This window comes from Phacochoerus africanus, chromosome 13 (genome assembly GCF_016906955.1).
Source record: "Phacochoerus africanus isolate WHEZ1 chromosome 13, ROS_Pafr_v1, whole genome shotgun sequence".
Lineage (NCBI taxonomy): Eukaryota > Metazoa > Chordata > Mammalia > Artiodactyla > Suidae > Phacochoerus > Phacochoerus africanus.
This window is the reverse complement of record NC_062556.1, coordinates 70,007,892-70,022,185: the sequence shown is the minus strand read 5'-3', so window position 1 is coordinate 70,022,185 and position 14,294 is coordinate 70,007,892. Positions and strand designations below refer to the sequence as shown.

The 14,294-nt window shown below is 42.3% G+C and overlaps 1 protein-coding gene across 1 annotated transcript in view; it reads left to right on the top strand.

Moving 5' to 3' along the window:
• Positions 1-1,327: 1,327 nt before the first annotated feature.
• Positions 1,328-14,294, top strand: part of FGF14 (fibroblast growth factor 14) — a 174,001-nt gene continuing 161,034 nt past the window's right edge. The window contains exon 1 of the mRNA XM_047756485.1: positions 1,328-1,520. Coding sequence (XP_047612441.1) covers positions 1,328-1,520 — 193 coding nt within the window. The remainder of the gene's footprint in view (positions 1,521-14,294) is intronic.

Here is a 14,294-nt window from a genome sequence, read left to right as displayed (position 1 = left end):
GGAGTGTCCCTCAGTCTGGTTGCTTTTGGTTGTCCCTGGACTGTGACAACCTCCTGCCCTTAATATTCTGCAGTGAGTTCTTCAATATTCCATTCCCTCTGCTGTTTTGTAGCAGCTACAGCCGCTGCCATCTCTTCCCCCCAGTGCTAGAGGGCAGATTTGGGACAGAGGGTCTTCCCACATCCCTCTCCTCCCTCCTTCTTGCTCTGCTCCTTTCAAAAGGACAAGCCTAGCCTTCTTGGTAGCAGAAGGGAGTCCAAGCAAGTTTGGGTGGACTAGGTGGGGAGTGGAGGCGCCTCCCTCCCAGCCTCCCCCTTTCCCCCTCCTCCTTCCCGGGGCGGAGAGGCTCCGGTGCTGAAGGGATTACGGGGAGGGCGGAAACCACCCCGCGTTGCAACCGCAGCTGAGAGTTTCTGTGGACCAGGAGGCACGTTAAGATTCATAAGCCCTAGCTAAGCCTCGGAAGCCTCGGAAACCTGCGAGTGCCATCCAAGAAAAAAGCGCACTGATAATTCCTTCAATTCCACCTGCTTTGGCTCAGCCTCTTAGCACCCCACCCCTGCAATCCATTTTAGCTTTCTTTTCTATTATTCTTAATATTTTAACAAGTCATTATTATATATACCTTTTTTCTCTCTGAAGACTGGCATAGGAGGGGGACGGGAGGGGAGTGCGGTGGGGTGGGAACGAAGAGCTTTGATTAGAGATCTCCGGGGAGAAGATTGCGCTCTCCAGATGCTGATTTCCAAAGCACTTGACAATCACCGGCAGAATCCGAGAGCGGGCGGCGGCGGCGGCACCGGCCAGGGGGCAGCTCGAGTCAGGCGCTGAGTCCTGCCCGGCGCGCCCTGGACGGACCCACGCGCGAGACCTGGCCGGGACCTGCCCTCCATCCCGTGCCCTGGAAGAAGGCGGCCACCACTACCTCCCGCCCGGGAGGCGGGCAGGGCAGAAAGGCTGCGCGAGTGGCGGTGGCGGCCCCGGAGAGGGCTCCGGCGGCGCTCGGTGACCGGCGGCGTCCGCAGCCCCGGCCCCACTCCCGGCTCCGACGCGGCGGCGGCGGCGGAGGAGGAGACGACCTCGGGCCCCCCAGCGCTTGCCCCGCCGCGCCCTGGGCGCATCAGCGCGCCCGGCCCCGCGCTCCGCGGAGAGGGCGATGGGTCCTAGTCGGGACTGAGCGCCCCACTCCCTCTCCCTAACCCCTCCGGCCTCCCCGCCTCCGCCTCCCCAAGGGCGAGCCGCCGTCTGCACCGCCCCTTCCCGCTCTGGTGTCCCCAGCTCCCTTTCGTCCGACCCTCCCTCCTCCGGACCCGGTCCCGGGGCCACCATGGCCGCGGCCATCGCCAGCGGCTTGATCCGCCAGAAGCGGCAGGCGCGGGAGCAGCACTGGGACCGGCCGTCTGCCAGCAGGAGGCGGAGCAGCCCCAGCAAGAACCGCGGGCTCTGCAACGGCAACCTGGTGGATATCTTCTCCAAAGTGCGCATCTTCGGCCTCAAGAAGCGCAGGTTGCGGCGCCAAGGTCTGTGGGGGTCACTGTGGGGAGGTGCGCCGGCGGATCTCTCCCGTCTCCCCACCTGCACGGGGCCCTTTCGGGCTCCCCCGGTCTCTCCTAACCCACCCCCGCCCCCCGAACAAAAGTCTCCCTTCCCCGCGCGCCGAGCGCCTTCGGCCCTCGGGAGCTGGGAACCTGCTCCCGGCAACCTGTAGCCACTGAAAACTCAGCCCTCCCGGAGCCGGCAAGTTGGCCCGCTCCCGCCACTGCCTCTGGCAGAGGGAGACTCTCTCCTCGGAGGGTCTTGGCTTTTCCTGGAGGGTAGAGTCCGGCTGCAGAAGGCTGGGCGGGCTGGGGGGTGGGGGATCTGGGGTCGCGCTGGCTGCCTCCAGGGCTATTTCTGGGTCTGGCCTCCCAGGTCTCCGGGGAACCTGCTGGGCTCCCAGACCCTGGCGAGACGCGGCGATCCCCGCCTTGCGCTCAGCAGGGGCTGCTGTAAGAGAAGTGAGCGGAGGGTGTGTTTGATCTGAAAGCTAGTTCTGTCGAGGTTTACCAGAAAGCTGCTTAGTGGGCAGCACGGGTCACTCTCAAGCCCTTGGGTCACATCTCTGGATGAGGAGAGGGGCTCCGAGTAGGGAGAATGAGCCGATTTTGGGGCTGGCGCTCATCCCTCCTACGTGGTAGTTTTAATTCAAGGACTCGCGAAGTACAGGAGGCAAAGCAAGCGGTTACTACATCCAGATGACTAGAATGATTGCCTTACTAGACATGGTGGGGTTTTTTTGTTTTTTTGTTTTCTGGGTTTTTTTTTTTTTTTTTTTTTGGCGGGGGGAATGGAAGAAACAACTAGTGCCCAGCATGACCTTCCGTTACTGCCTTTAAAATGTCAGGGTCTGGGAAAGCAACTCACTCCTGAGCCAGAGCCCAGCGGCTTTTGTTCAGCTCTGCTTGTCTCCAGCCCAGTTGCTAGGGGTGGTTGTTTGGAGAGCATGTGGGGTGTTTTGTGGGAGAAATGGGGCTGGCTGGCTTTCCATTACTAAGTGGGCTCGGCAGGAAACACTGAAGAATATATTTACGTTCATGGGAGTATATGTTTGCCCAGCAGTTATAGTCTCAGTGCCCAGCTGTATTTATTTTAAATTCTCTGTTGTTCCAAAGACGGATGAGAGAAGCATATGTGGTATATGTGTATCTGTGTGAATGTGTGTGTGTGTTCCACACATTTGCAGATTTAGCACCAAAAGTTTTCATGCTTCTTTAAACAAAGGCTAGAACTAAACGTACACATTTTAAATTCGCTTATTGTCACAATTAGGAATTGGAGTTACCTGTGCTTAAGATCGAGCTTAGAAGACAAACATCTGAGAAAAATCAGAGTGGACATTCTAAGGTAGATAAATTAAATAGCTATAAAAGAAGGAACTTCTTGACGAAGTATCTGGGGACGATGGCATTTCCAGACCCGTGTAGGAGCCATTAAGAAAAATGCACTTTAATTTTCTACTTTAGCCTAGAGCTTGATCCAGCAAACCTTGACCAACTCAGTTGTTTCAAACATTTGATTCATAGAGGGTTACAGTATCTTGACTTAAAGCCTGGACTTCTCCCCAGATTTCACCTGATCCTCTTTTAGAACAGTTCTGATGAGGTAGCACTCCAATTTCACCATCTATTGGAAGTAAACATTTTCTTCTAGGTAGGATTATTTTAACATAAAGGATGATTTTAAAAAGCAGTAGATTATTTTATGAACAGTAAATGTTCTGTGTCATATTGGGTGATGAAGGAGGGTGTGCTTTACATGTGTGAATTTTAAGAGGAGAGTTAAACTGTCTCTTTTTGGAACCAGTTATAAAAAGACATCTGAACTTTCTAATAATCTGCTTCACCATCTGCAACCCGGACTGATCTCTTGGTATTCATGAGTTTGCAGTGATATGCGTGCCTCAGTGATCTGTAAGAAAATATATATTTGAGGCCACTTTTGCTACCTTATTTTTGGTAGGAGAATGGAAAAGAAGATAGGCCAGCAGGAAATTTCATCAGAACCTTTTCTTTTATCCTTCTTATACATCTTATATATAAAGAAATACATTCTTTAGTGAAGAAAAATATAGATATATCCCTTGAGTATCAGCAAGGAATTCATTATTACCAATTAAAGCAAAAGAGATATTAATACTATATTATGTGAATTATACATTGACATATACACATGGTTTTATATTTTTGCATATAACTATATATCACGATCTTATTATTTATTTAATTATTCTTCTAGAAAATATTTTTAGCATATTTACCTTTTCCATCTATACACATTCTTTGCATAAGAATTGACTCCAAGACATTTTAAAATTTCAATTTGTTCATTTAAAGATATAACTTTTAGCTATGACAATTTTCTCTATCTTTGTGTTTGAAAATTATTAATTTGACAAATAGTTTCTGAATCTTTATAATATGTCAGGTCCTGTTCCAGGTATTATATGTGGAGTGTTGAAAACAACAGATAAATCTCCTTCCATCATGGAGCTTCCAAACATGGGTAGAAAGTCATTGCATATGGAAAGGAACGAGTTAATAAGAAATTACAAAACTCAGAGTCCGGAAAAGCACAAAGCGGGCTGAGGTAGAGAACCACAGGGGCAAAGATAGTAGCGAGAAGGACCTAACTAGATCAAGTGGCAGTGTTGGCCACACTGAGCGCCACAGGTTGAAAGCTCACATCTGAGAAGGATGCAGAGATTTGCACAGTAATGAATGTGTGAGGCTCTTGAGGTGGGAACAGTTTTCACCTGTTGGGAGAAGCAAAGGAGGTATAGAAACCTTAGGTACATTCTCCTTTTATATAGCGTATATTCTATCCGAAGTTTGTATTTTGGACATGGAAATACAGGTATATTTTTTGACATGTTTGCAAACAAGATAAAGAATAACTCAATATTTTGTCTTTTTGGGAAGAGTAATATACATTTTTTTTATCCTCCTTTAAGTGGTAATTTATTTCATAGAAAGAGTATGACATATTTATTTGTCCCTTTTGGATTAACCTTACCCCTGACTCTGATTACCTCCTAGCCCCTGGAGAAGGGTGGTTTTCGTACAGTGAGTTGGCTCCTGTAAAGAACAGAAATTTGCAAGATGGCTTTTAGTGATGTGGTGGGCTCCACACTCCATCTCACCTTTCTGGATTCATCTCCCTCTCCCCTTCCCCTAACTCCTTAGACTCCAAACACCATTCAGAGTCCTTCTGAAGCAGCCACATGATTTCAGATCCCTGTGCTTTTGTTTGTGTTTTCCTTTGGGCATAGAATCTTTCTTCTTTCTTCACCTGTTGAAATTTGCTCCATTTCTGAAAGCTTGGAAAGAATGCCCACTACTCAAAGAAGTCTTCCCTCCTTGCCAAGAAGTAACAATAATCCTCGTATGGCATTTTATACCGCACAGTTGTTGTTTGTGCCCAATGATAATCCAGTACACACATTTGTAGATTGTAGTTAGGAGCGAAGTCTCTGTTTTCTGCACTTTCATAGGCTCTTAAATCTTGACAGACTATCTGCTATGCCCTGAGTCCTTGTCACTGCCCTTGGGTTGAAGTGCAATAATAAAGGTCAGCATGTCTCAAGCTGAAAGTGTCTTTGAACCACAGTGTTCTAACTATACCATTTTAGCAGCAAATATACTTTTCGAAACTTTATGTCTTTATTTCTTTCCCTAAATATACATATATAATCTATCCCTTTATTAAGGGATTGAAGTGTAATGACATACTTGGGAGTTATTCTCAAGGATGCAAGCATATAACCAACCTCAGTTTAAGGCTCAGTTAATTTATGAAAATAGATAATTGGAATATCTGTTAATTTAGCTAAAGAGAGAAGAAGGAACAAAGAAACCAACACTTTGCAAATAGTTTATTATTTGGAATCTCAACCCCCTCCAAAAAACTAAAATAGAACCTACATGATGTATATGAACATTTTATCCTAAAAGTGTTACATTTTTGTTCTTAGTTTTTAAACCAAACAAGAACTTTTGTTGTTGGAGGATAATAGCCTTCCGAAGTCTTTAGTATAGCTAATGCAATTGTGTTTTGAAATCTGGTTTTTGTTTTTTTGGCTACTGTCATAGGAGCCATGGTGTCATGTGTTTTGTATGTTTAATCAGTTGTTGTGTGGGTTTCTTACTAACACATTTTACCTAAAATAAATTACAGGATGTGAAACAAGGAATGACAAAATGAGCTACCTAAAATTCGTTTTCAAATTATTTTGTCATATAAAAGGCAGAAATGTATATACACCTATATTTAAAAAAAAAAAAAGTATCTGTGGAGTTTTGCTCCACAGTGACAAGGAAACCTATCAGCTATCCTAATAAAAGAAAAGTGGTCTTCTTTCTACAAGGCCCTATGTAAGGAAAGCCAGGCCCACCCCCACAGAAAAATTCAACAGCAAAGAGGAATCAAAAGTCCACCATTGTTTGCGATACTGTTTTTGAGCCATTACCATCAAAAATACAAAGACCACCTACTTATGTGTGCTCTTTAGGTAAAAATTAAACAAGAGAGTGTTTTTCCCCAAAAGGATAATCCTTCTTTTCCTTTGTTTTGTATTTCTTTTACTTTTTAAGGGTCATGGCTGTGGGCGTCTTCCTACATATTTTTGGAGAATACTTGTTGTTAACTTTTGAAGAATCAGAGTTTTATTATTGGTTAGTTGTATTAAGGCAAGACAAAATTACAGTTTTTCTAAATTTAAATGTTTTATTTTTTTCACAAGGGCTATTTTGTCAAATGCAGGGTTTCTAAGTGAGAGATACTATGGGGCTATTGCTGGATTGGTACATAAAACACCATTAATGATTTTTTTTAAGTTGACCTTGCTTGTTTAAATATTTTTCTCTGTGGCTTAGTGTGATGATTTCAAACATACCACATTTGCCATAGGCTTCTGAGAAAGGTGAATACCACTCTGGTGCAATAAACTGAGTGATGCAATATACAACGTAGAGGAGAGCGTAGCAGGTCAGGTAGGATGTACATAAGGTTATGGAAGATGGCGTGCTTTGGGTTGAGTTGGGCTCAGTGATTGAGTTGGGTTTACATATATTGAGAAAGTAGCACTATTAGCTGGTGAAGAAATCCTTTGCGATTTCCTCATATAAGATTTCAGAGGCACCAACTCTCCTGAAGCCCCCTCTGAGGGTACCTTTATCAGTTCCAGATTTGACTTTCTATTTCAAATTAGTAGGATTTTTAGGGTAGCCCCTCTGCAGTTAGCTCCCCAATTCTGTTTGTTCATTATTTATTATATCCTATGTAGTATTACTATAAGAAAATTATTTTAGGAAGTTCTTGTGTGGCACAATGGGTTAAGGGGTTAAGGATCTGGTGGTGCTGCAGCTGTGGTGCGGGTTGCACCTGAGGCCCGGGTTCAGTCCCTGGCCCAGGAACTTCCACATGCTGCAGGTGGGGCTAAAACAAGAAAAAAAGAAAATTATTTTAAAGCAGGTATGAACTCCCCCTCTCTTCAGTGTCAAATGATGGCTCGTAAATTTTATTTACTTAATTTTAAAATGGCAGAAATCGAAAGGGAGAGGTAGATGAAGTATTTTTCAATCTGTCTTATTTGGTTCTGAAATCTAGTTTTTTTTTCCCTAAGTATACTTTGTTAATTTCTCTCCAAATGGTGAGGAATTTTAGCCCCAAAAGGCTATGATATTTAGATAATGCAAACATGTATGGTGTTTTAAATATTGTCATTTTAGCACTCAAGGTCTAAGCAAACCAAAACCAAAAGCACAATAGTAAACTCAAATTTTGGCGGGGGCTGGGGGGAGAGTGATACAATTTAAAGTCAACTGCATTTGACCTGACCAGAAAATTAATTTAGTAATTTTAGCCATACTGATTCCAACATTCATTTTAAGAAACTCAGATCGCATGACCATAATATCACTATATCCACTCTTTACTGGGGGTGAGAGGCTAGCGGTTGGGCATAGTGGTAGGAATCAAGGCACCTTTTATAAAAAAATGTTTTATGATAGCTCTTTGTCATTCAGGAAAAAGAGATTGTTTTCATAAAGCTCTATTGTATGGACTATTTTTATGGAATATATGTTTCACCCTCTGCTTTTATAGTTCTTTGATATCAGGTTTAATAGGGACCCGTGTGGTTCAGTGTTGGGGGAGAGCCACTTAAGTCATTGCCTCACCAGTGCCTGGCATATAACTAACTCCACAAGCATGTAATGAATGAATAAAAATCCTGTATTTCCCAGGATTTATGAGTAGCAGCGGCATAGAAGGGCAGGTGAGGTCACTGGGCACGTGGCAATGGCTATGATTGACTGGGTACTTATTAATGCGCCCACAGCTACCTATAGGACACTCACTCTGTGTCAGGCACTGTGCCCATGAGTACTGTTTCATCCCCACAACAAGCCTATGTAGCAGGTACACTGCATTAGCCATGAATTTGATGAGAGACTAAAATATGACCCATCCATCATTTTGTAAATACGATATCTGAAAGCAAAGAAAAGAATGAGCAAATTGTCCAGGTTCACATAACATTAAAGAATGGAGCTAGGATTCAAACCCAGGGCGCCAGGCTGACTCCAGAGTCCCTGCTCTTAACCAATGCCAATTCTCACTGCCATGCATTTCATTTCATTACCTCAATTAGTTTCATAGCAAAAGAAACTAAGGCTCAAAGAATTTGTGTTTTGCCAAAAGACTTAACACCTAGCAAGTGACACAACTGGAATGCAAAAGCAAATCTGTCCTTAAATCCTCTATTTTTCTCATTATTTTACACTCTTGGTTCTCCATGACATTGACAGCCATTATTTCAAGGCGCATAGTAGATGCTCGACATATATATCAACATCCATGTATGATTGGATGCATGCAGTAATGTGTTATTTACTTTTTAAAAATTGAGGGTGTGGAAAGTTTTGCCTGGAAGTAGAGGCTTTTTTGTGGGATTTGGGAGAAGAGATAAAAATATAAATACCTTATTTTATGAAGTCATTTTTTGACCTAGGAATGTAGCTTTGGTTCTCCTGCAAATGTTTGGAAGTGACACATGTTTGATGTTATCTTCTTAATGAATTGCAATGTCGACCTGAAATTCTGAAAAGGATTAATTTGGAGTGTTTTCATTAGCATGTAATGACTTTCATGTTAGGTCTTTCATTAATTTTTCATTAATTTTTTTAGATTATATATTTTTTGAAATGTCTTATTTCTGTTAGGAAGGTCTATTGGTTACATTCCTTATTGGCTTTATAGTACATGATAAACTGTAGCAAACCACCAAGGTTATAGAGTCACAAATTAATCACGAAAACTGCAGACTGTTAGAAATCAAGATACTGTGTGTTTTATGCTGCTTTTTGAATTCACACATTGGTTCATAGTTCTTTTCTAATAAGTTCTTAGATCTTTCTCTTAATACCAATACCAGGAAAATGTAATGAAGCCAAGGCTCATTTGTTTGTAAATTGCATTATGAACTTCATAGAGATTGCACACAGGTGAATATGTAACTCTTGGGGAGCCTTACAAATCTGGTGATAGGTTATTTAGATATTTTATTGACTTATACTATCTGACTCTTTTCTTGTTACCTCACTTACATGGTAAAACTAACTGGTTAATCCAACTACTCACCTACTTTGTGCCTCACCTACACAGCTGCTTTTGGCTGAAGGAAAACACACATTGCATGGAATTTTCTAAAGGGCCTTCATGCGTGGATTGGTTTTTACGTTAAATGCATAGTCAATGACATCAAGTGGGCCCTTAGAACATTTTTTGAAAAAAATCTGTTTCCACTTAAATAGATTATATTTCTTATCTTGTTTCTCTTCACACATCTTATCCCTCTTCCCATCCCCACTATCAACTATATTCTTACTTCTGTTTTTCTGAGGAAATAGAAAGAATAAAAAATAAATTTCCGTATACTCCATAGCTGCTTTCGCAAACCCATCAGGGGATCTGTCCATTTTCCCGTCTTTTTCCTCTGAACGTGGGAATGAACTTGGTGCTCTTCTTTAACGTCAAGACCGCCACAGTTTGAGGAACAGATCTTTTCCCTGCTCAGGGACGTCGTCCAGTATCTCTGTCTTCTGCATCATACAATTTCTGTGTCCCACTGTATTATTCTCATCAGCATGTAGATAGGCTATAATATTTCTCACTTTTAAAGTTAGTTTCCTCTTGACCATGTCTTCCTCTCTCGCTGTTAAACCAATTATCTTTTATTGGCAAAACTTCTTGAATGAGAAATCTCTAATTTCCCTCCTTCCACTCTCTGTAGAACTGTTCATTTCTAATCACTTTTTTTTTTGCCCCCCTCACCCCCACCCCAAACTGCTCTTGTCAAGGTCACCAAGGACCTGCGAGGGGACAGTGGGCAAACCCAAGGGTTTATTCTCAGTCCTTGTCCTACTCGTACAGCATTTGGAATTCAACGTTCACAATCAGTTTGTATTTTTCACTAAAATACGGATAAAGTTAGCATCAAAATACTGTTAAAATATCATTTTTACCACGGAAGCCCTTCTTGTGACCATCTTTTCAAGTTATACATGCATATTTGAACTTCTAATTACATTAATGTGTTAACTGTTGCCATCATGTCACATGATGCCCGGCCAATCACCGTTAGTACTCAGTTGGTCCTCGGGTATCATTAGAAGGCAATGGTGTTTTCTTACTTGGGAGAATATTGTTTTCATCCCATATATTTGTATTGGGCCTGAGTAGACTTGCCTCTAAAAAGTCAAGGAATTTGAATGGTTTTTCCAAGGGTTTTTACATTTTTGTCTTCATAGTCAAATGTAGATTTGCGACTAGGCAATCACTGTTTTTCAAACTCTTTAATTGCTAGCATAATCACTAATAATTGGAAAAGTAAAATACTTTGCTTCCTGATAAACATCATTCAAATTCAAGCACTGTTTGGGAAGAAACAGTCATAAATGTAAGAGGGCTATTTAACAAAATTTATTTTGTATGTGGAATATTTTCACTGATAATATTTGATTTCAGTTAATGCTAATATGTTCTTTTCTATATCTATATATCAAAAATGGATGCATAATTATTAGCTCAGTGACAAAGTTAAGGTAATATCTTTATATTTTTGTTTTTGATTAAAAAAAAAAATCCTGGAGTTCCCATTGTGGCTCAGTGGTTAACGAATCTTACTAGGAACCATGAGATTGCGGGTTCAATCCCTGGCCTTGCTTAGTGGGTTAAGGATCCGGCATTGCCGTGAGCTGTGGTGTAGGTTGCACACGCAGCTCGGATCCCATGGTAGCTGTGGCTCTGGCGTAGGCCGGTGGCTATAGCTCCGATTGGACCCTTAGCCTGGGAACCTCCATATGCCGCAGGTGTGGCCCTAGAAAAAGCAAAAAGACAAATAAATAAATAAATAAATAAATAAAAAATCCTATTGGAATAACCAAGGACTTCTGAGGTATGGCAAATGTGAAGTTGTGGGAATTAGAATTTAGGAATACATTTGTAAACAGGGTTCTATTATCTCTTCTTGTTGGTTTCTCCAGGTTGAGGTATGTGAATACCAGGTTCAGTGGCTACTACCTGAGTATGGTGTCTTCTCTCAGGAAACTCTTGAATGCTAGATGGCCTGTTATTTTCTTCAGAATTCAACACGCTTCTCCCTTTTAAAACGGTCTTGAAAACAGTCCGAATCTCACTGCTTAATGTCTTTTTATTCCACTGCATGCCTCGCTGTAGCTCTCTAAATTTCTGTAAATAATGCCTGCCCAGCCTGGGCTACATTATGCCATTCAAATATTTGTTCATGGCTTTTTATCCTCCTTACCATTTGGCCAACTTACAATTGTTTAACTCTATTAATCTTTCTGCATAAGTAAATGCCACCAGCACCTTAATCATTTCTGCGGCTTAGATTGTTCAATAATTACCTCATCCATATTCCAGCAAATGAGATCCCTGCTGTTATCATGAAGAGAACCTCATGCCGAGGCCACCCTTGCCGCAGAGAAGACTGAAGGCCCGTGCTGCCTGCCTCTCCCCGGGGATAGGGTCTGGCGAGAATGGAGGCATGAAGAGCGTAGACAGATCTGTGCAGGTCGGAAGTCTCTTGTCCTGGCATCGTAGGAGCCTGACGCATTAAAGGGAAATATAGGCAACATAAGCAGTCTCTTCACTGAGAGTAGAGACGTTTATGCCACATCTCTTATTTCTCCTAACCACAGGCAATAGGTAGCATTATTTTTCTTTCCACGGGTGAGAGAAAGCGAAGTCATTTTTCCAGGGACCCATACTTGGCAGAAGTAGTACTTGGATGCCGATCAGACTGATACGGGGTGTACATTTTCAGCATTACCTCAGTGGATCTTAAGTAATCAGAGAATTCAGCATGACATTTCAGTGTCTTTCTGGATCCTTCCTCGGGATGAACCAGAATGTCAACCACAAGGTTTGCTTCTGTTCCTTCTTCTGGTTCTGAATGTGCTGTCATGGGTGCTCCGGGCACCACTGTGCCCAGCAGTGTCACACACAGGATAACCACCTCACTCAGAGGTGGGTCCCCAGCCCCATCTCCATTTTCCATTTTTGTCCAGAGCTTGGGAAGCCAGGGCTCTGTGCTGAACACGACAGCAGAGCCCACACAGGTTCATCCGTCATTCCCTAGACTCTCCTTTTGGATGGTGTGGCAGTGTGAGAGTTTTCCTGTACGAGTTGGAGTAATTCATGTTTGTCAGACTTCTATATGCTTTATCCCAAGGTCTTTGAGGGAGGTTATAAAAGTACTAAAATTTGCTGAAGTGTCGAGACTGTGCGGTTAACAAGCAAAGCTTTCCTCTTCCTGCTGCTGCTGAGCTGATGTAGTTTTTATCATTAGAAATGGTACAGGTATCCAAATGCTCCCAGGACTGTTGTCGCTTTACCTTCTGGATGATTATTGGTGTAGGATCAAGTGAATCTCAGACTCCTAGCTGGAAACAATGACGAGCCTGGAAAAAAAAAAGGTGTAACTACTAAGATGAATTCACAGACACACACACAATATGGTCTGCAACTTAAATGGCTGTTAAGGTGCCCGTAGGAATTTCAACCGTCAATTTTAAGTCCTTTATGTAATATTGGACACACTCGTCAAGAGTGGCGTACTGGATGAGGCGCCCCTAAAGAGCACTTAAAGAGAAGGGAGGAAGAAAGGAAATACGAACGGATAATGGGAAGAAGTAATCTACTGAGTAACCACTCGGAATTGACAGTAGCAGCAAGCTTTCTTTGCAGGAGAGGAAGAAACACTGGATCATGACGTTCTCAATTTTATGAAGTTGAGTTAGTCAAACATAGGGCTAAAACTATTGGATTTGTATCAAAAAATTCTGGTTTTGAAAGTACACCAAACGAATGCATTTCTGATTAGCGATCGGCCAGTGAAACTTCAAGATTCTCATCAACCACGACAGGGTCTGGAACAGGAAAAACATCCTTTGGTAGAAATCTCAGTAAATAATAATTTTCCTAGTGAAGAAAATAATTATAAGTCAAGAGGATTCCTTTGTGCTTAAGGGGGTTGGTTTTTCTGTGGTTGTTAGCACTTGTATCCAAGGTGATTCCGTTTAAAGGATCCATTATACACGACTTGTTTGATTAAACATACTGGTTTAATAGCTGCTCTATTAATATTGACTCCAAGGATCTTATTTCATGCATATCCTGCTGTCAGATTTCAAGTTACAGCTAAGAAACTACATAATACAAATAGGGATTTCTCTTTCTTTTTTTTTTCTTTTCCTTTTTGTCTCTTGGGGTTGCACCTGCAGCATATGGAAGTTCCCAAGTTCGGAGTCCAATCTGAGCTGTAGCCACTGGCCTGCACCACAGCCACAGCAATGCCAGACCCCAGCCATGTCTGCGACCTACACCACAGCTCATGGCAACGCCAGATCCTTAACCCACTGAGGGAGGCCAGGAATCGAACCTGCATCCTCATGGTTACTGGTCAGGTTTGTTTCTGCTGAGCCATGACAGTAATTCCAGGAATTTTTAATACTTGTCTGTCTGGTTTATTCTGAGAAATATATGAGCCCCACTAATTCAAGTGCATCGGTACACCATAAAGCAAACCTTAAATTTAAACATTTACCATCAGGAACCTAAAAAATGAGGACAGAACAAAAGGACAGAAAAAAATAATGGAAGAGAGGGAGAGAATCCTCTAAATGTAGAAGGTATAGTCAACAAGCAGAATTCTCAAGGTTGAGACCTTGTCTGTTCTTGGATGTATTCTTCTGGCAACATGGCTGTTTATGGCGTGTCCTCTTAAGCACGTGTTGCCTTGAGTAATCTAAGGGTGTTGCTGTACTGATACACCTGAAACACTCTCATTCTTGCAAGTAAATATAAGGTAACCGATATCCTAGCTCATCAAATTTTACCATTATCTGCATTGAAACTCATTAAGAAACTCAAACTCAAAGAAGACAATACCATGCCTATTTTTTTAAGGGAAAGAATGGGAGCTTATGGATATTAGTAATTTTCTCTAGGTCATAGCATCTCTACTATAGGAGCAGTAGGATTAAAACCCTGTATTTTGGATTTCCAGCGTGAGGTCTGCTCTTTTATGATACGACTACCTTCTCCCTCAAAGTTTCTTGATAATGAAGAAGAAAAGTGTACAGAGCACATTCTTTCCAATTAGGGTACAGTTGCAAGTTTCAAGAACATGTTTCCCAACCCGTGTTGGAAATTACCTAAAGAGAAGTGGGGGA